Source organism: Protobothrops mucrosquamatus, unplaced genomic scaffold (assembly GCF_001527695.2).
Source record: "Protobothrops mucrosquamatus isolate PMUCROS unplaced genomic scaffold, P.Mucros_1.0 scaffold_254, whole genome shotgun sequence".
Lineage (NCBI taxonomy): Eukaryota > Metazoa > Chordata > Lepidosauria > Squamata > Viperidae > Protobothrops > Protobothrops mucrosquamatus.
The window spans coordinates 599724-617787 of NW_015386330.1; the positions used below are offsets into that span (position 1 = coordinate 599724).

Consider the following 18064-nt stretch of genomic DNA (forward strand, 5'->3'; position numbering starts at 1 on the left):
AATGTGTTCTGAGAAAGAACTAGAGTAAAAGGTAGCTTTGTAGATACGCCTTTTGTAACTCCCCATATTAGCCACATAAACCATTTTCATTCATGCAGCCACATACTGGAATTCTCACCTTTATTAGGAACAGATGCCCAACATCTGAGGCCATCTGAAGAAATAGAGGGCAATGTAGAGCATTTCTGTCAGCTGGAAGTGCAAGTGGACTTTAACTGGCATTCTAATGAGGCCAAGATTAGTTTATCTTTGTACAAAGTAGACATCAGTTTTTCTTTATAGTGACCAAAGCTTAGTTGTCAGAATCTTCTCCCTCAATCCTCAATGGGAGAGAGATGGATTTGTGGGATCTTGATCAGCTTTGTCAAACCTTGAAAGGTAAGAATACTGGGCTCCTGGGAAAGATTGGGATATTGTTACCACCTCCATTTGTCTGCATTAAAAAACCTGGGTAGTTTGCCAGCCCATATTCTAGTAAATGCTTTCCAGATCTCCACTATACTACATAGTGACCAATATGAAACTTATGTAAACTGTCTTCTGAATGGTTGCATATGGGTTTGTTGACACCCCACAGGCTGAAGAAGAATTAGTAAAAGCCCAGAAAGTATTTGAAGAGATGAACATTGATCTTCAGGAAGAACTGCCTTCACTATGGAATAGGTGAGCGCTGAAAAAATGCTCGTTATTCTACCTATAAAGAAGCTGAGGAATTTACAAGATCTTAATTGGTTTTTGCTCCAATGAAGCTCAACCAAAGTATTCTGTCCATGCTATTTCTTTTGCTAAATCACATATTCCATTCTGCGAGAGGAGTCAAGGACATGAAAGCTGATTAAAAAGTGAGGTAAAGTTGAAGGATAAACATCTGCCCATATCTCTATTGACTTGTACTCTTTTATTTTCTAGTCGTGTTGGTTTCTATGTCAACACGTTCCAGAGTATTGCTGGCTTAGAAGAGAATTTTCATAAGGAGATGGGCAAGGTAAAGTTGCAAGACATTCTTCTTCCTATTGATATGTCATATAGTTCTCCTTTCTACTTTTTTTTATTAGAAAGCAATTGCGTTAGCTGATGATGCTCAGGGATGCTGACACAGTTTAAGAACTGTCTGTTTAAGAACAGTCTAAGGCATATTTTCAAGGCATAATCAGTAGCAATCTTGTAGAAGATAAACAGTTCCAAGTTTGGACAGTGCCTAAAACTGCCTTGGTATATTATGCATGCTTTCTTAAGTTCTGTTAGTGAAAAAAATGAAAGGAAATGAGGCCCTACTTCCTCATTTTTCTATATATCTACTTTTCTGTAGGTAGATCAATGTAACTATTCAGTTGCTTTTCAAAAATTGCTTGCCAATGAAACATGTTCTGAATTTCTCCAGTGCCTGTGCCATATTTTACTTTAATATCATGGATAAAGAATTTATACCTTCGGAGCAGCATAAATGATCTTTCTCTTCCGTTGTACAAATAACTTGATAAGGAATAGGAAGACCACAGTTTAAAAGTGTAAATGTAAAAGAAGGAAATTATATGCATCCGTTTACATAAACCTGCAACTTAATCCGCTTTGCTTAGAATTTAAAATCCTGCAGCAGGCAATAGAAAAAGCAGATTGGAACATGTCAATATTGAAAGGAGAATATATAAGGTGTCATAGTTCCGACAGATGAAACTCTTCAAACAACTTCGAGGCATTGTTTACCTTGAAGAATCTTTATTTGAGAAGCATAGGTTGGCACTAACACAGTCCCAAAAACTGGATTCCCCTCTCCTGAGTACATAGTATCAAAGCACAATTTCCTCCTTCAATTAACAATCATAAATCACATTCTCCAATTAGTTTGAAATGCAGGCTCTCTCTGCAGTTCTCCAGCCACCAATTCTTATCATCTCTTATTTCATTAACCTTGGTTCATACACTAAGTCCAGTATTATTATGTCTATCTAAACTCTCATGCACATTCCTCCCCCCCCAGCATCATCTAACTCTAAAAGTAAAACATAAGAAGAAAATGGTTGCATCTCTTAACTGTTGTCAAAGCAAAAACATCCTATGTTAGCAGCGTTGACATAAGGGGTGTCAAATGACTAAATACAAATTGAAAAAAAGTATTTAAGAGGAAAATGGTAACGTTGTTGAAAGATACGGCTATGCACATTATTTAAGATTTTGCCAAGCTTCCAACAAGGAGTTCAGATCTCTATATATAAACTTTCAAGGCAGATATTGCCTGGTTCCATGCCTTTGCATTAATGAGATTTCCAAAAATGGTCCTAAAAACTAGACACTCTGGGAAGGGAAATTGTATATCTCGTATTTTGCTTGTATTTCTAAGCTATTGCATATCTCTATAAATATTATGTACTCTGAGTCACAAAGAAGATTTAATAGTATGGGTGGCAGTAAGCTTAGTGAAACTGCCAATTTACATGGTATTTGATCCACTGATATGATCAGATGGATGTTGTAGCCAGACATCCAAAAGTAACCCTCCAAAATACTGTAGACATTTTTCAGCTAGGAAAAGATGCTCCTGCTACAGTTCAGCTAAGGCAGTGGTTCTCAACCTTTTTAATGCCGCGACCCCAACCGGTTGTAAGTCGAGGACTAAACCGGTCGTAAGTCGAGGACTACCCAACCGGTCGTAAGTCGAGGACTTTCCCTGCCCGGGAGCACCGCGCATGCATGGTTCCGCCCCCTGCGCCGGTTGAGGCGTAGCTGTCAAGTGGCAGAGACGGAGCAGGCTGACCACCAGCTGGCCCAGCCCAAGGGAGGTAAGGCACCCGCCAGAAAAGGGGAAAAAAATGGCAAACAAAAAAAATGGCGGACAAAAAAAAATGATGGACAGCCTTGCTTGGCGACCCCCGTGAAATGGTCGATCGACCCCAAATGGGGTCCCGACCCACAGGTTGAGAACCACTGAGCTAAGGCATTTAAAGTCTTTACAACAAGTGAGAAAAACAGAGAGGTGGACCACTAATAGTAAAGCTGAACTGAAGTTTCACATTATTTACATTGATCAGACAGTATGGGTATGCTTCCCCATAGCTTATGGGAGCAATTTGAATGTAAAAGTGCTAGAACCAGGCCACACTAACATTACACTTATCAAAAGTGCTATACATTCCAGCAACAGCGCAGCAGTTTATGAGATAAAATCCTGATCAGTCTGTTTTTCTGGGGTAATTAGAGCTGATCCTGCTTCTTCCATTTTTCCTCCAGCAAAAGTGATGCCAAAAGATATCTGTATTTTAGAGTCAGATTGGCCCATGGACATGCTGCAGTGGCTGGCATAGGCTGCAAGCCTAGATGAACTCCTTCCCTCAGGGCATTTCCACTACTTTGGCCTGATGTCTTATTTAGTGACAGACTAAGATTGCATAGCAACCTAGGCGGACAATGGGATGGGAAGAGAGAGAAGGAAGATGGTGTTAAGTCCCAGTGAGAAACAGAGTCTGTAGGGATGGGAGAGCCTGGAGCAGTATGAATATGTGAAGCTGAGCCAGAGGAGGAGGAAATGAATAAACATGAACCAAACATATTATTATTTGCTCATATGGCATCTGTTTCAAAAGATGTCCCTGGTGATGTCAGTGAGGTAATATAAATAAGTAGCATGATCTTTCCCTTAGCAAAATACCCCTCTTTGGGGATCCTGAGTATACTTACATATTTCTAAATGGGCTCTTTGTTATACTGACCTGTAATTTCTTTTCCTATTTTGAACTTTTGTTTATTTATTGTCTCAGTTAAACCAAAACCTGAATGATGTCCTTGTGACTCTAGAGAAAGAACATGCAACAAGCACCTATCCTGTTAAAGCTCAGCCAAGGTTAGTATACGTAAACCAATGTATAGTTTTCAAGAAGAATGGGAAAAAAAAATCTTCTTTCTTTGTTAAAAGCTGGGCAGCAGCACCATGTCTGTCTATCTTATTCTCTAATTAGTGTCTTCTGATAATATTATATTGTTTCTTTCTCCTTCCATCCTGGCATTCCAGGAAATATTTCCCAGTGCTTTTCATGGTTAAATGTTCATTTTCCTGTCTGCACCGAAACAAAACCTAGACCAAAATGTACATTAAAATGAGCATGGGGATATATGTGTTTGTGTGTATATAACAATTTTACATAAACACATATTTTAAAAATATAACTACCAGAATGGCAGGAAAAAGGAAGAAATGTTGGAAAAGAATAGGAACCCTTGTATTTTTCTGTTTGCTTATGAGTGAACCCTTCAGACTTCAGCTATGATATTTTTATCCCTAGATGGGTCTTCAGAAATTTAGCAGTTGACGTTTTGATGGAGATACAATGATGGGAAAAATACATTTCAGTTGGGCTAAAGTTTAATTTGCCAGAATTGATTCTGTCATAACATAGTCTTCTTGACACAATATTCTGGTTTCCATATCTTTGTGTACATCAGCGTAAGTATGTCTAATAGAACTAATCACATATTCTTTTCCCATTTATCCTTGTCTCTATTTCCCTTCCCTTTCTCTGTTGTTTTCTTCTGTCAATTTTTAGATTGTAAGCTCCTCGGGGCAGGCACTTGTCCTCTTGTACTGTGTAAAATGCCATGCACATTGATGGTGCTATATAAATAATAATAAATAATAATAAACCTTATTCTCAGCTCTGGGGCTAAAGGCTGGCCCTTTGAGCTCCTTGACTCTGTTACTTATGATTTATATTCTTAAGGATCACAGCTCCATATCAGACACCTTTTAGCACAATTCCATAAAAAGAAATCAGATTTATACCACAATAAATGTATCATCCATAAGGCTGAACATATTAGTAAATTAAATGCAATTCTGGCATATACACAGTGGCTACATTTAGATGATCATGAATGTGTTTATCTGAACTGGAAAACAGACCTATACATGCACACAAAGAATAATACTATGGATCACAACATTTTTAGTTTTGCTATACGGGCAGGGATGTTTTTGAATTGCTGTAGGAAATTCAAGCAAAGTTGGTGAACATTCTTTGATTCAACCCCTCCCCCCATATTGTATGATTATTATTGATGCATTTAGTATTTACTAATGAATTTACTATTAAATTCATTTGATTTTTTGAACAATACTGTGAAATTCTTTGTAAAGATATTCACTACACTTAGATCTGTTAAAGCCAATTCCCAGTAGAGGCAGTGATAGGAAGAGAGTATAACATCTGCTAAGTCTTTATGTATATATTTTATAAATGCATATACACACACATACGCATACAAATACAATATTTTCTCCAACTCTCAATTCATACAGTTAAGGGGAAAGTAGGCCTCACTTTTTTGGATCAGATGGTTTCTGACTTTCATCCAAAGATGTGAATGATGAAGCAGTTTGGGAACTCAGTTTCCCAGCTGCTCTGAGTCTGGGGTTTGCTGTGTTTCTATTAATGAGATGCAATATGCCAAGCCATCATTAGGAAAAAGATTATCATGACCTGACTGTACTTCTTTTGGAAAGCAAACTGAAGTTATCTTGCTTCCTTATTTTTGCAAAACTACTCCTACGCACACTATAGAACAAAGGGAAGATGAATCTGGAAAATGAATTGATATCAGAAAATCTAGCAGTTCTTGTGTTCTTGGCAATGAGTGGAATGCTTTAGGTTTTTCAGAGAGAGAGCGTGAGAGAGACCATAATTGTAGAGCCTCTATAAATTACTTTCACTCAATACTACATATAACTCATCTGTGATAAGAGAAAGAAAGATACAAAAACGATGAAGAAAGAATGAGAGAGACTGAACAAATATATATATAAATGAAGTCAGCAATATTAAGCTTAATATATATAATAATTTCCCAAATATATTTAACAATAAGCAAAGAGAAAGAAAAACATAGGTCTGGTCTGTTTAGGAGGTAGATACAGTATGTACCATAAACACTGAACTGGGAGAAAGCCACATTATAGTTGGTGGGGTTGATTTTTAAATAAATATGCATATCATTGCTTTCTTAATGCATAGTGACCATGACAAGAATTATTACTTTGATCTGTTTAAATGAAGTTTTGTTTGTTCCTTCTACTTGGATCGATGTGATTTTAACACAGTGATTATTTCAGTGCTATAGATTCCTTTCTGTTGATATCTCATCTGAATGGAGTTATGCTATGCTTGAAACAATTATTTGTTTTGTTTTTTCTATGAAGTCTGGCTAAATAGGATTGGTTTAGGCATAACAGTAGAAGTGGAGCTAAAAATAAGGTTTCAGGGGAAAAAAAAGCAAGATTAAAGTCAAAATGTAAACTAGGCACTATTCCATCAGTTAAATTCACAACCAAAAGTATTTCATAAAATACCTCATCTGTATACTTTAAAAATAGAGATGGAAAAAAATTGTATATCAGCAACAGTATAGAGAGAACATGAAGACCCATCATGAGAAAAATATTGTGGGATGGCATGGGGACCCCAAAAGATTTGACATCTATTTTCAGCTGACATCATCTGAAGTACAACAGTAGTTCAAACAATTTATGTTTTGTGGGAACGTATTTTTTAGGACACATTTAAAGACCCTCGCCCATTCTATGCCATAATTTAATGTCAAATTAGTGTCTGGTTGGGTTTGGATAGTTATTAGGAAAATATGTAACTGACCTAATCCATATGGGTATGGAGCTTTTAAGATTACATTAGTGCTGTAACATCGCATTGGAAAGTGATTCCCATATTGCTAATGTTTAAAGAAGATCAGTTTTCTCAAATTGCAAACTTTTCAAGGCTCACTGTGTTCATTGATCTTGTGATAGATAAGGAAACATCAGTTTCCAAAACACAGCCCTCTGCTATAACTATTGCATATTTCTCAGCCCTGTTCCAAATCAACTTTTCTTTTCCAGTACAGCTTTGAGGTAATCTGAGGATGAGTGGTGACAACTATCCTTCTCTTCCTCTTCTATCCACTGGGCACTGACATAGCACTTAATGGGTATATTTTTTTAATTAAAAATGTCCAGTGTGGGTACCTGTTACTGTGCTAAGATGACCCACTGGGCCACATTCTAGTTCCTCTATGAACGAATATCTTCACAGTAATTGCATTAGCTCATGCACGGAATCTTCACCTTTCTTTCTCATTGGTTGAGCCGTGTTGTAATGGAGATCACTTACGTGTGCCGTCCTCAACAGAAAGAAAACTAAACTCTTCTCCAGGCTGAGGAAAAAGATGAGCAGGTACCAGAATGGCAAAGTGATCTGATTTGGATGACAAAAGCAAAGGCCAGGCTGCACTCTAACAACATAGTGCATTGATAGCTTGATAACGTAGAGGTTTTTTTTTTCTTTTTTCTCTGCATGATTTAAACCTCTTTCTCTTAGAATTGTTTGAGATTGTCTTTGTGTGTGTCTAAATAATCCAAATATTTTATTGTTTGTTTTAATCCAACCCCCCCCCCCTACATTTTCAGTGGAAGATCATCTGTGGTGTTTATGATGACAATTTTTATGCTTCCTAATACATTCCTTAAGGATAACTGCAATACTATGTGCTCTGTACCTAGAGATAAATGCTAATTAAGGCAACCAGATAACCTAACATTGTTTGCTCTACTGGGTTATGATAGTGGGTCCTCCCAAATGAGAAAAGGGCATTGCTTTTCCTTTAATGTTTCAAACTGAAGTGGGCCCATATTTTACACATACTGTGCAGAGTTGGTAGGGCTACCAAGTTAGCTTTAAACTAAGGCCTCTTAGCTTAAGGATACTAAAGGTTCTACTTCACTAGAAATCTGTGTATAATTTGTTTTAAATTTCTGCTTGATATTTGTAAAGCTTATGTAATCCTTTTGTAAGATCTTAAGTTAATACGTTGCAGCAATGGATATAACAGTGCTGAACGATGATAGACCTTTGCAGTTAGAGCAACTATGGATAAAATTTCCGCTTTTTTTTTTTGAGGAATAGGCAAGTTCATATATTGATAAATAGATTTTTGTTTCAGAGAAATTGTTATGTAGCCAGACAATTTGGTCATATTTCCTCATGTCTTCCACAATAGAAGTGGTGAATTATAATAGTGCTCCTGTTTTTTATTCATATTCTGTTGGTTTGCCTCCAGAAATATTTGAATTTTGAAGCTGGCTGCCAAGTTATTATGGTATGATTGATGTGTCCTTTTAAACGTATTTGCCATCAGTTCATGAGGGAAGAGAAGGAAGAAAATGATCTCTTTATTCCATTCAGATTCTGAATAAGGAGCCCTTATGACTTTGGGTGTTCCTTTGTGAAAGTCAGTTGGAAAAGTAACTTTTTTTTAATTTCACTTTTTTGTTTGTGTGTTGTGGTCACAAATCATGATATCTATCCCAAAGAGATGAATATCAGTTGTATAGAGAAAAAAATAGTTCCCTTGAAAGGACATGGATTTCAATAGAGAGAAAAAGCTAAATCGCTTTTGGGAGTACATGGTGTTTTATGACAAACTATTGTAATGAGTGTTTTCTATACTAACTAGCTTGCTGAGTAAATATGCATGATGGCTGCTATGATGAAGTGATAAAACATGTGTAAAAAAAGATTTCTCAGTTGTTTTCTTTCTACCAGCTGTCTGTCTTTTGATAAGATTTGGAGACACAATCTGAGGCAGAAAAAATGGACATAATTGAGATGTGATTTGGTAGTTCATCTTTGATTACTTACATCCTCATCTTCCGCATAAATCTCCAGCTGGTTATAGTTAGAACCTCTTAGAACCAAGAATATTTACAAAAGCATAAGTCCTAATGAATTTAGGACATTTTATTTCCCAGTGCAAATTAACAGTAGAAATGCTATGAGAGTTTAAAAAAATTCTATTGCTATATATCAGTGTTTTTGTTATTTTTATTTTAAATCTAATATTTGAATATTTAGTTGATAAAATGTAGTGTGCAAAGCAAGTTTTTTGGGGCTAGGTCCATTTTTTAAGCTTTTCCTTTGTGTTGTTTAAATAAGAAATCAGTTCTCTCGTCCCTCTAAGCCACATGGCTAGCTGGTTTAATTTCAAAGTACTCACTGTATAACACAGAACACTGCAGGATTACACACATATATAAAATTACTTAGGAGACTAAAATTTCTATACTTCTTTGGAGCTCAGAGGTCTGCTTATTTTTAATCTATAATGAAAATCATCTTACTTAAATCTTAAGAGAATATCCAAGAGGTGTTTAAGAGCTAAAACTATATGGTAGACAAACTTTGGCACTGCGTGTATTACAATTTAGATCAGAACATGGAAGGAAATAGAGATGTTGATTTAAAAAAATCAAAATCAAAATTCTTTCCCCCCCTATATATTGCAATTCAAACACTACCCCTCTCCTGTCTGTTGTTTGGTGTGGGATAGAAAATCTCTTTAGTAGCTTCCTGTGACACATAATCCCAATTATTATTGGGGAGGGGATTATACTGGATTTCCATATGTCCATCAACACCATTGTTGTTTACTGCATTTAGAGGCATAACCAAGGTACATGCACATATAAGGCATCACATAATTTGGTTCTAAGAGTTTCCATTGTTAGCACTGCTCATCCCTTAAATTAGCCATATGTTGAATGTTTTGTGAGTTAGGTTTTGGCAGTGCTTCAACCTTACATTGTTTTTCTCTTCTTTTGATGTTAGGCACTTTACTATAAATTAAAGTAATATCAGTAGAGGTATTCCAAACAGTGCAAGTGAAAGAAGCATTTCAGTCTATTCCAAGAAATACAAAAAAACCCTATTCAGATGAGAACTGAGAAGTGCTTTCTGGTTTTTTTTCTTTTTTCTTACAGTGACAGCACCAAAGTAAACAAAACTCCTTCATCTCCACCTGATGGGACTCCCATCACCAGCCCTGAGATCAAGGCCGTCAACCATGAACCAGAGCCATCCACTCTGGAAGCTCCTGGGGGAGGCATCCCCAAGTCTCCCTCTCAGGTAGTGAGCGCTGCTGTTGTGTTTTCCTTGGGAATTTACACATTTCTACTACATGTGTTCATATTTTTGTTACAGAGTGCAGTTCGACTTCATCTACAGATCAAATACTTTTCCCCTCCCAGTTCAGGTTTTTTAATAGTTTTAGGCAAACTGCTACTTTCTCTCTAAAGCTGCCATTTCTTAATTCAGTGTTCTACTTGGAAACAATCTAGTTTGTATTATGTAATTAATGTATAATTATTCATAAGAGCAAGAAAAGACCTAACTAAATAAAAAGACCTAACTAAATAAAATGTAATTCTAAATGTGTAATTTAGAATTACATGTGTAATCTCTGAGTAAAGTAGTCAACCTTAGGTAGTAAGGTTTGGGTGGGGTAGTAGAATGGAAATATTTAAGCTTCCTGAACCATTTTCAGGCACATTGATAATTTTTAGACATTGATAATAAACTGAAGGCTACTCTTAGACCAGAAGAGGTTTTCCATTAGAACTATTACAGCCTTCTCTTTGCAAATTGTTTAATGTCCTTATTAAAGGAAAGGCATTACCAACTGCATCCTGTGTTTGGAAATGACATCAAACATACATGATTTCTCATGCAAACAATGACATTATGTCCTTGCAAGTCACATGACTTGCAAGATAACATCATCATACTTGGGTCTTCATTTGACTCCTACTTGTCCTCCTCTGCAGATGCCCATGTATACTTATATTATTTTATTTTAAAAATGAACATTTTATTTATTTTTGCTAAATATCTGTCAATGTGGCTTTCATCTGATTTAATCCAAGTTCACTTTGGCTTCCCAAAAGTAGCTTTGTTCTAGTAATTTCAGCATCAAACAATCTTTTGAGAGCCAACTGCTAGTTAAAAATATAACTGATTTGCCAGCAGATGAATGTGTTTGAATTTAATTATAGTTATATGAAATAAATTATGAAAGCATTAGAGTAGTGGTGGATCTAGGTAAATTAACTATAAGACATTATAATTCAATCACTATTCCTAGGTGAGCATACATATCATTATATCTCTAGTTTCCAGATTGATTGTAGAAATACCCCACCCTGCCTTGACATGTGGTCATTTTTTTAAAAAATGTGGTTGCCCTGTTTTTATAAAACTACTAATCAAAGTTGCAAACAGAATACATGTATCAATCCTTCTTTGGTCAGTGAAGAGCAGTGTTCTTGGGAGAAGGAAAAAGCCAAGATCTGTATTAGAGGTACTCTGGGTTCAAAATGAATCTTTAAAGTCAGTTTGGAAGTATGTTAAAACTCAGATATGAAGGATGTAAAATCTAATTATAATTAGAGATAACGTGGATAAATGACTGTTTGGTTCAACAGTGTGAACAATATTTGCAGCACTGTTTTTGATGAGATTTCTTACTCCATCTATGAATAGGGCAATGGAAATATGCTGCTTTGTGTATTTGATTTCCAGTTGGACTGAAATAATAGTCATTTGGACAAGAAATTGGTCCCCATGTTTATGCTATTAATTTGCTAATAAGAACCGGCCCAGTTGCTGTCTAGCAGCAATTTTAGTTAATAATACATTATAACAAGTACATTTTACTTGAGATACATTTGCAGAATTGTTTTGTTTCAGTAAAATAAAATTAAAAGTATGCCCCGGGGCCAGCCATTGTGTGAGTAGTTTTCATTTAGATCAGGGGTGTCAAACTGCCGGCCCATGGGCTGGCTGCATCATATGGAGGCCACGCCCACCCCAGTTCCGGCAATGCGAAAAAAGTCACGACACGTCGCGACATGTCACATGACGTGGCGAGTTTGACACCCGTGATTTAGACCAACTTGCTGAGACAATGCTGGTAGAATATAGTAGCATAATGTATATGTTTAATGTCTGCAAATGTTTTCATCTTTCTCTCTCTGATTTCTAAGGCAAGTTCTAACCAATCTTGAAAAGTTCTTTGGTTGCTTTTTAAATACTTCTTTATTTTCTTATTTTCTTTTTTAACTCTAACAATGTTGCTACTACGTTGTCTTACTGGAGTTTTAAATAAGTCACTTGGCTAAACTTGAATTGAAATCATTTTCATAGTTTAGAACATTTTTTGTGATCATTAATGTAATAAGCTACCCAATTTGCAAATGAGTTATCTGAGTTTTAATGTGATGTACTGAAAGTGTATCTGGACATACACAAATACCTCATTGCGCTTGGTAACTAGGCTACAACTTGGGTGTCTTTTTAAATGAGCAAACAATTCAGAGCCATCCTCTGAGGTGTAAGGATAGTATACTTAAACAAATGTTAAGCTCTCGGGGATGTATGCTATTGATTCCAAATTTATTGTGAGAGCAGCAATCTCTGTTGCTTGATTTTTTTTCTAAATAATTGTATCTTTTTGGAAATGCTCTCTTCACTCACTGCAGCTTATTTCTATTCCTCCTTCCCATCCGGGTAGAAATAGAAACAGCAAAGCAATGAGCAATAGTTGTGACCCTGTAGTAATCAACAGCACCTTGTCTTCTAAAACAGTGCGGGAGATGAGAAGGAAAGATCATTGTGGGGGAGACACCAGAATGCATAAGATGTAGATCTCCTCAGATTAATGGCCTTATAGCCAGAAGACTGCTTAGTGTTCTACACTTTGAGCTGGGCTTGTATATGTTGTAGAATTTTGCTATTTATTCCTATGCTGAGAAATGATTTTCAGATCTTTCCAAGAATTTGGAGAGAACTAATAATAAAGATTTTCTGTTTCATAAATTGTAGAAAATGATGAGGTATGTAGTTTGACCTGTTTTTATTGATTTTTTTCGTAGAAAATATCCATTAACAACAAAAATCAGATTCATTATAATAAATATCTAGTGCCGTGGTGGCGAACCTATGGCAGGCGTGCCACAGGTGGCACACAGAGCCCTCTCTGTGGGCACGCGCGTCGTCACCCCAGTGCTAGGCCTTCAGCTGGGTTTTATAAAACCTTTTTGCTCTAGGCCTCTGCTGCTGTGTGCAAAAAAAAAAAGGTGCAATCAATCAATCAATTTCAACTTCTCGCGGAAAAAAAAAGATCTTGCAAAGTTGGAATTGATTGATTGAACTTTTTAATCCCACCCAGTCTGCGGTTATCACCGCAGCCACGCCCACCCAATGGGCCAAGGCCACCCGGCACCCGACGATACATAAGTGGGTTTTGGGTTGCAGTTTGGGCACTCGGTCTCTAAAAGGTTCGCCATCACTGATCTAGTGTATTCTATTCAACACAATGCAGAATATTAAGCCATAAGGGAGAATGGATAACTCAGCTAATCTATTTCTATCCTTCCCCACCAATGTTGTAGGCTCTTTTATCTTCAGCAACTATTCCTATGTTGTACATACCCACTTTCTTCTCAATTTTGACTTAGATTAAGAAAGTTTTTGAAACACTACGGCATCCTGCAAACTCTGAATAGAAGTAGTAGTAAGAGTAGCGTAGACACCATCAGCAAAGCTTCTGTCCTACCATCTGCAGCTGTCACTAAAAGCACTGTTCTTTCTAGACATCTTTCACCCCCACCTCCCAAAAGAAAGAATACTTAAGAAAGATTCTTACTCTGAGGAGAAGGGGCTACTCACACTATTGCAGAAGGAGAAAACATATGTGGTGCACACTGCCCTCAGCTGGCCTTTCTCTTTCAATGCATAGTGAAGCTTGTTATCGCTCACTATGCTCAACAACAGGCAAAATCAAAAGGCCTTAAAATAATCCCGTAAGAGGATTAGTTTCAGCCTCTTCATAATTGTTGTATGAATAAAGCATCAACAAATCATGTATCCCTGAGAAAACACAACTGACCCTTTTAGCACAGTGGTGCAATGTGTACCTGGGGTAAATTATTACATTTAATGTTAGGAGGGAAAAAAATATATCTTGATGTAAGATTTTAAAGGAGTACTTGAAAATTTGAGGGACATTGACAGAAAGCTCTGCCTTCTGTAAATAACATACAATATTTAAACATTGCAGATAGTTTAATCTTTTAAACTCTGTGTTCTTGTATGAAATATTTAATGTTTTGGTTCCAAATTATCTTCCAGTTCTTCTTGCTAGAATACAATATCTGTCACCATAAAATAATAAAGCTGAGCAATTACTGCTCTGTCATTACAAGGATGCACCATTCCAATTTAAAATAACATTGTTATGAGAGAAAAAAACGCAAAAGGTCAAACAAATTAATCTCCTCCCAAAAGGTTGGTATGATGTAGACCAGGGCTGTCAAACTGGCGGCCCGCGGGCCAGATGCGTCACATGCAGGCCACACCCACCCCTGCTCCGCAAAGGCAAAAAACCTCATGATACATCACATGATGCGATTGAGTTTGACACCAGTGATGTAGACTATGTCCCATTTAATAGGATATATACCAACCTTGCACTTTAGAAAAATTGTAAGTAGAACCTTTAATAGTACCAACACTTTGAAGATAAAATGTAACAAAGAACCTAATAAGATAGTAGTTTGTAGGGTCTGGGGTGAAAAGCTAATATCTAAATTAATATTGCAGAGAAATACAGTTTATGAACTCTAAGAACAATGATTAAGAGCACTGTAAAATGCTATAGAAACCACTTATAAGATACATACAGTATATATATATGTATATATATATATATATGTATATACTTATAAGATACATACAGTATGAGTGTGTATATACACACACACATACACACACACACACAAATACACACTATATATCTATTCTTTCATGTTACAAGATTCCTTTCCTACTCAACAGAGCAGTCCTGGATTAACCATTAAGCAAAATAAGTACATGCGTAAGACACCAAGTGAAGGGGGGGCAGCACAGAATCTCTTCCCCTCCAGTATCATGCTCTTAATTGTTGCCCTTAACTGTTTTCCTTGCCACCCTTGAGTCATCTTTTTTTTTGTAATTATCATCCATTTATTTTCCTGTTTATTTTCTTTTAATGACCCTATAATCCCTTGCATTTGGGCGGAATCGGGGGTGACTGAACAGAGTTCAAGCATTTACTGGCTGGATGCCCTTCCTGATACCCACACGAATTATCCTTAATTTCCATATTTGACTTTAATTTGCATTCTTATACATTTTTTTGACATGGTGAATGACTGAAGTTTTAAAGTTTGGTTTGACGTTGTTGTCATTTATCACATTTGTTTCCTTCCCATGCCTTTCAGAGAGGGGCAGTATTTTGGGACTGTGCTTGGGGCATCAGTTGGGCTTAATCCTGTCCTGCCACAGAGTGATTACCAGGAAAGTCTCAAATGAAAATGAAATGTGAATCTCAAAAGGACAATCTTTTTATTGAGTCAGATATTATGCTGCAAATCTATTATTATAGCTCTAGAAGAAATAATAAACATAGTAATTAGAATGATTTCACCATCCCATTGATGCTAATTAATGTCAAATTGCTTTAATTTATTTTTTATGTAGCAATATTAAGGGATTTTATAGACTCTTACATTCATTTCCGCTTTTTATAAAGTACTTCAGGTGCCTGCTGTAAAAAAAAGCATGCAGCTGTTTGCAGAAAAGGTAACAAAACAGCTGCAGCAGACAATCAGAGTGTGCGAACGCCCTCAGAAGACAAATACAATGTAGAACCACATCCATGAATGCATATATCTGATAAGCATGGAAAAATTGCAAGTGATGAATCTAGAAGAATAGATTAGAACAGAATAGAGCTGGAAGCAGGTCTTCTAGTCCAGCCCCCTGCTCAAGCAGGAGAACCTATACCATTTCAGACAAGTGACTGTCTAGTAGCCTCTTTTTAAAAATCTCCAGTGATGGAGTGCCCACGATTTCTGGGAGCAAGCTGTTCCACTGGTTAATTGTCCTGTCAGGAAGTTTTTCTTTAATTCCAGGTTGCTTCTCTCTTTGATCAGTTTCCAACCATTGTTTCTTGTCCTGCCCTCTAGTGCTTTGATGAATAATGTGACCCCCTCTTCTTTATGTCAGCCCCTCAAATACTGGAATATTGCTATCATGTCTCCCCTATTTTTTCTTTTTTTTAGACTAGCCAAACCCAATGTCCTGCAGCCATTCTTTGTATATTTTAGTTTCCAGGCCTTTGATCATCTTAGTTGCTCTTCTCTGATTTTTTTCCAAACTCTCAACATCTTTTTTTTGATATGGTGACCAAAATTGGCTGCCATATTCCAGGTGTGGTCTTACTAGGTTTTATAAAGCGGTACTAATACTTTGCGTGATCTTGATTCTATGTCTCTGTTTATACAACCCAGGATTGTATTAGCTTTTTTGGCTGCTGCTACACACTGCTGGCTCATGGTCAAGCAATTGTCCACTAGGACTCCAAGGTCTCTCTCACAGTTACTGTTTTTAAGCCAGGTCTCGCCTAGTCTGTTCTTTTACTTTTGATTTCTCCTGCCTAAATGTAAAACTTTGCTTTTCTCCACACTGAAACTCATTTTTTTGGATAGGGCTCATTGTTCAAGTTTGTCAAGATCTTTTTGGATCCTGAGTTTGTCTTCTGGGGTGTTGGCTACTCCTGCCAGTTTGGTGTCATCTGCAAATTTGATGAGTTCCCCTTCAATTCCTTCATCTAAAACTGCATTATAAAATAGTTCCATAAAAGAAGAAACAGATATCTCTAAACTAGGGAATTTAAAACCCTTGTTAACAGCTGTTTGTATAGCAGCAGAGCCAACTGTAAATGTTGTGACAATGGCAATATAAATATCCATGGATCCGCTGATTAAGTGCCATTTTATTACAATGAATTTAAACTGATTTAAACAAAGAATAATAAAACTGTAGGATGCTCTACCCAGAATCTACCCAGGATGCTCAAATGAAAACATTTGAAATGCAAACATTGGCAGGCCCTGGAGAATAAAGCTTACATAGATAAAGTTCTTAGGGGATCAGATAGCAATTTCCATTAAAAAAAACTATCACTGTACATTAAATAGGTCATATTCTGAAATGGTCACTTGCAAACTTCATGACTTGCAGGTCATGAAGAGGAAAAAATCTACCAACATGTACTGACCTAAATATAAATTTAGCAGAGGATGTGACTCTACAGCAAATGGAAAACAAGATTACTCTTTTGCAATGAACATCTCTGGTCTTTTGAAAGACTGCTGGCTGCTATTTCAAGTCAGAGGACCTTTCTTTTAGGAACTTGATTTGTAACTCTGGCATCATGTTGCTTGTAGATGAGTTGAATTTAGCGTAGCAGAGTTTCAATATCACAGAAATAAACACGAAGGGGTGAACATTAATTAATGTTTGTTTTCCCACTGTGACTGCTAACTCAAGTAAATAATTTATGGAATAACAAGAACCGCCCATTTAGGAAAAAAGTTCCAATATGGGATCAGCCATGCTGCTCTAAAAATAAAAGGACTAATTATGGTGAGTGACATTTGACACATCTTTATTTTCATTGAATGGTGCAGTGGAAGAGGACCAGGAAGGAGAGTATACCTGATGGAATGCAAGCAGAGCCATTTCCATTATACAATGATAATGTGTATTTTCCTATGGGGACATGAAATTCTTTGGATGTTATGACCAAGATGGTCAAAGCAAGCCTCTAGAGAGTTCTTTATTTCTCTTAATCAGTGTTCCAGCCCTCCAACAACCCATAAGGCTTCATCTTCATGCTATCCTGAAGGCAGCCACCCTCACTCCCCCCCAAAACAGCCCCTATAGTACTAAGAAAGCCCACAGTACCAAGAAAGCATGCCCACAGGGCAAGGTCATGGGTTCCAAGTCCAATCCACCAGGCAGGGTCCAGGCCCAATACAAGGGCAACAAATATGTGAACAACCAGTTCTCTGTGTGGATGCCACTTCCGGAAGTCCATTCTGGTCCTGGACAACAAAACAATTAGCTACCGGTTCTGCCGAAGTTGTGTGAACCAGCTGAATCCCACCACTGAAGGGCAGTCCTCAGGACAAGGAACAGGTCCAAGAAAAGAAGCAGTTCCAAAGCCCCAGTGAAACAAAGGCCAAACGCAGGCCACAAGAGAAAAGCAATCTTCCAAGCAAGGCAAGGCAAACAGCAACAGGCACAATTAAAAGCCAGGGGAGGGCAAGCCAAAACAAACAATTGTTTGGCAAAGACTAACTCTCCCC

General features: G+C 37.0%; 1 protein-coding gene across 8 annotated transcripts in view; it reads left to right on the forward strand.

The window, feature by feature from the left end:
• The window catches only part of BIN1 (bridging integrator 1), a 118764-nt gene that overhangs the window by 80821 nt on the left and 19879 nt on the right, over positions 1-18064 (forward strand). For 4 of the 8 annotated variants that reach the window (XM_015831209.1, XM_015831202.1, XM_015831222.1 and 1 more), the window contains exons 7-11: positions 578-663; positions 910-985; positions 3753-3835; positions 7167-7211; positions 9794-9938. In XM_015831209.1, the coding sequence (XP_015686695.1) occupies positions 578-663; positions 910-985; positions 3753-3835; positions 7167-7211; positions 9794-9938 (435 nt within the window). The remainder of the gene's footprint in view (positions 1-577; positions 664-909; positions 986-3752; positions 3836-7166; positions 7212-9793; positions 9939-18064) is intronic. The other 4 variants (XM_015831245.1, XM_015831215.1, XM_015831229.1 and 1 more) reach the window with 1 other exon arrangement.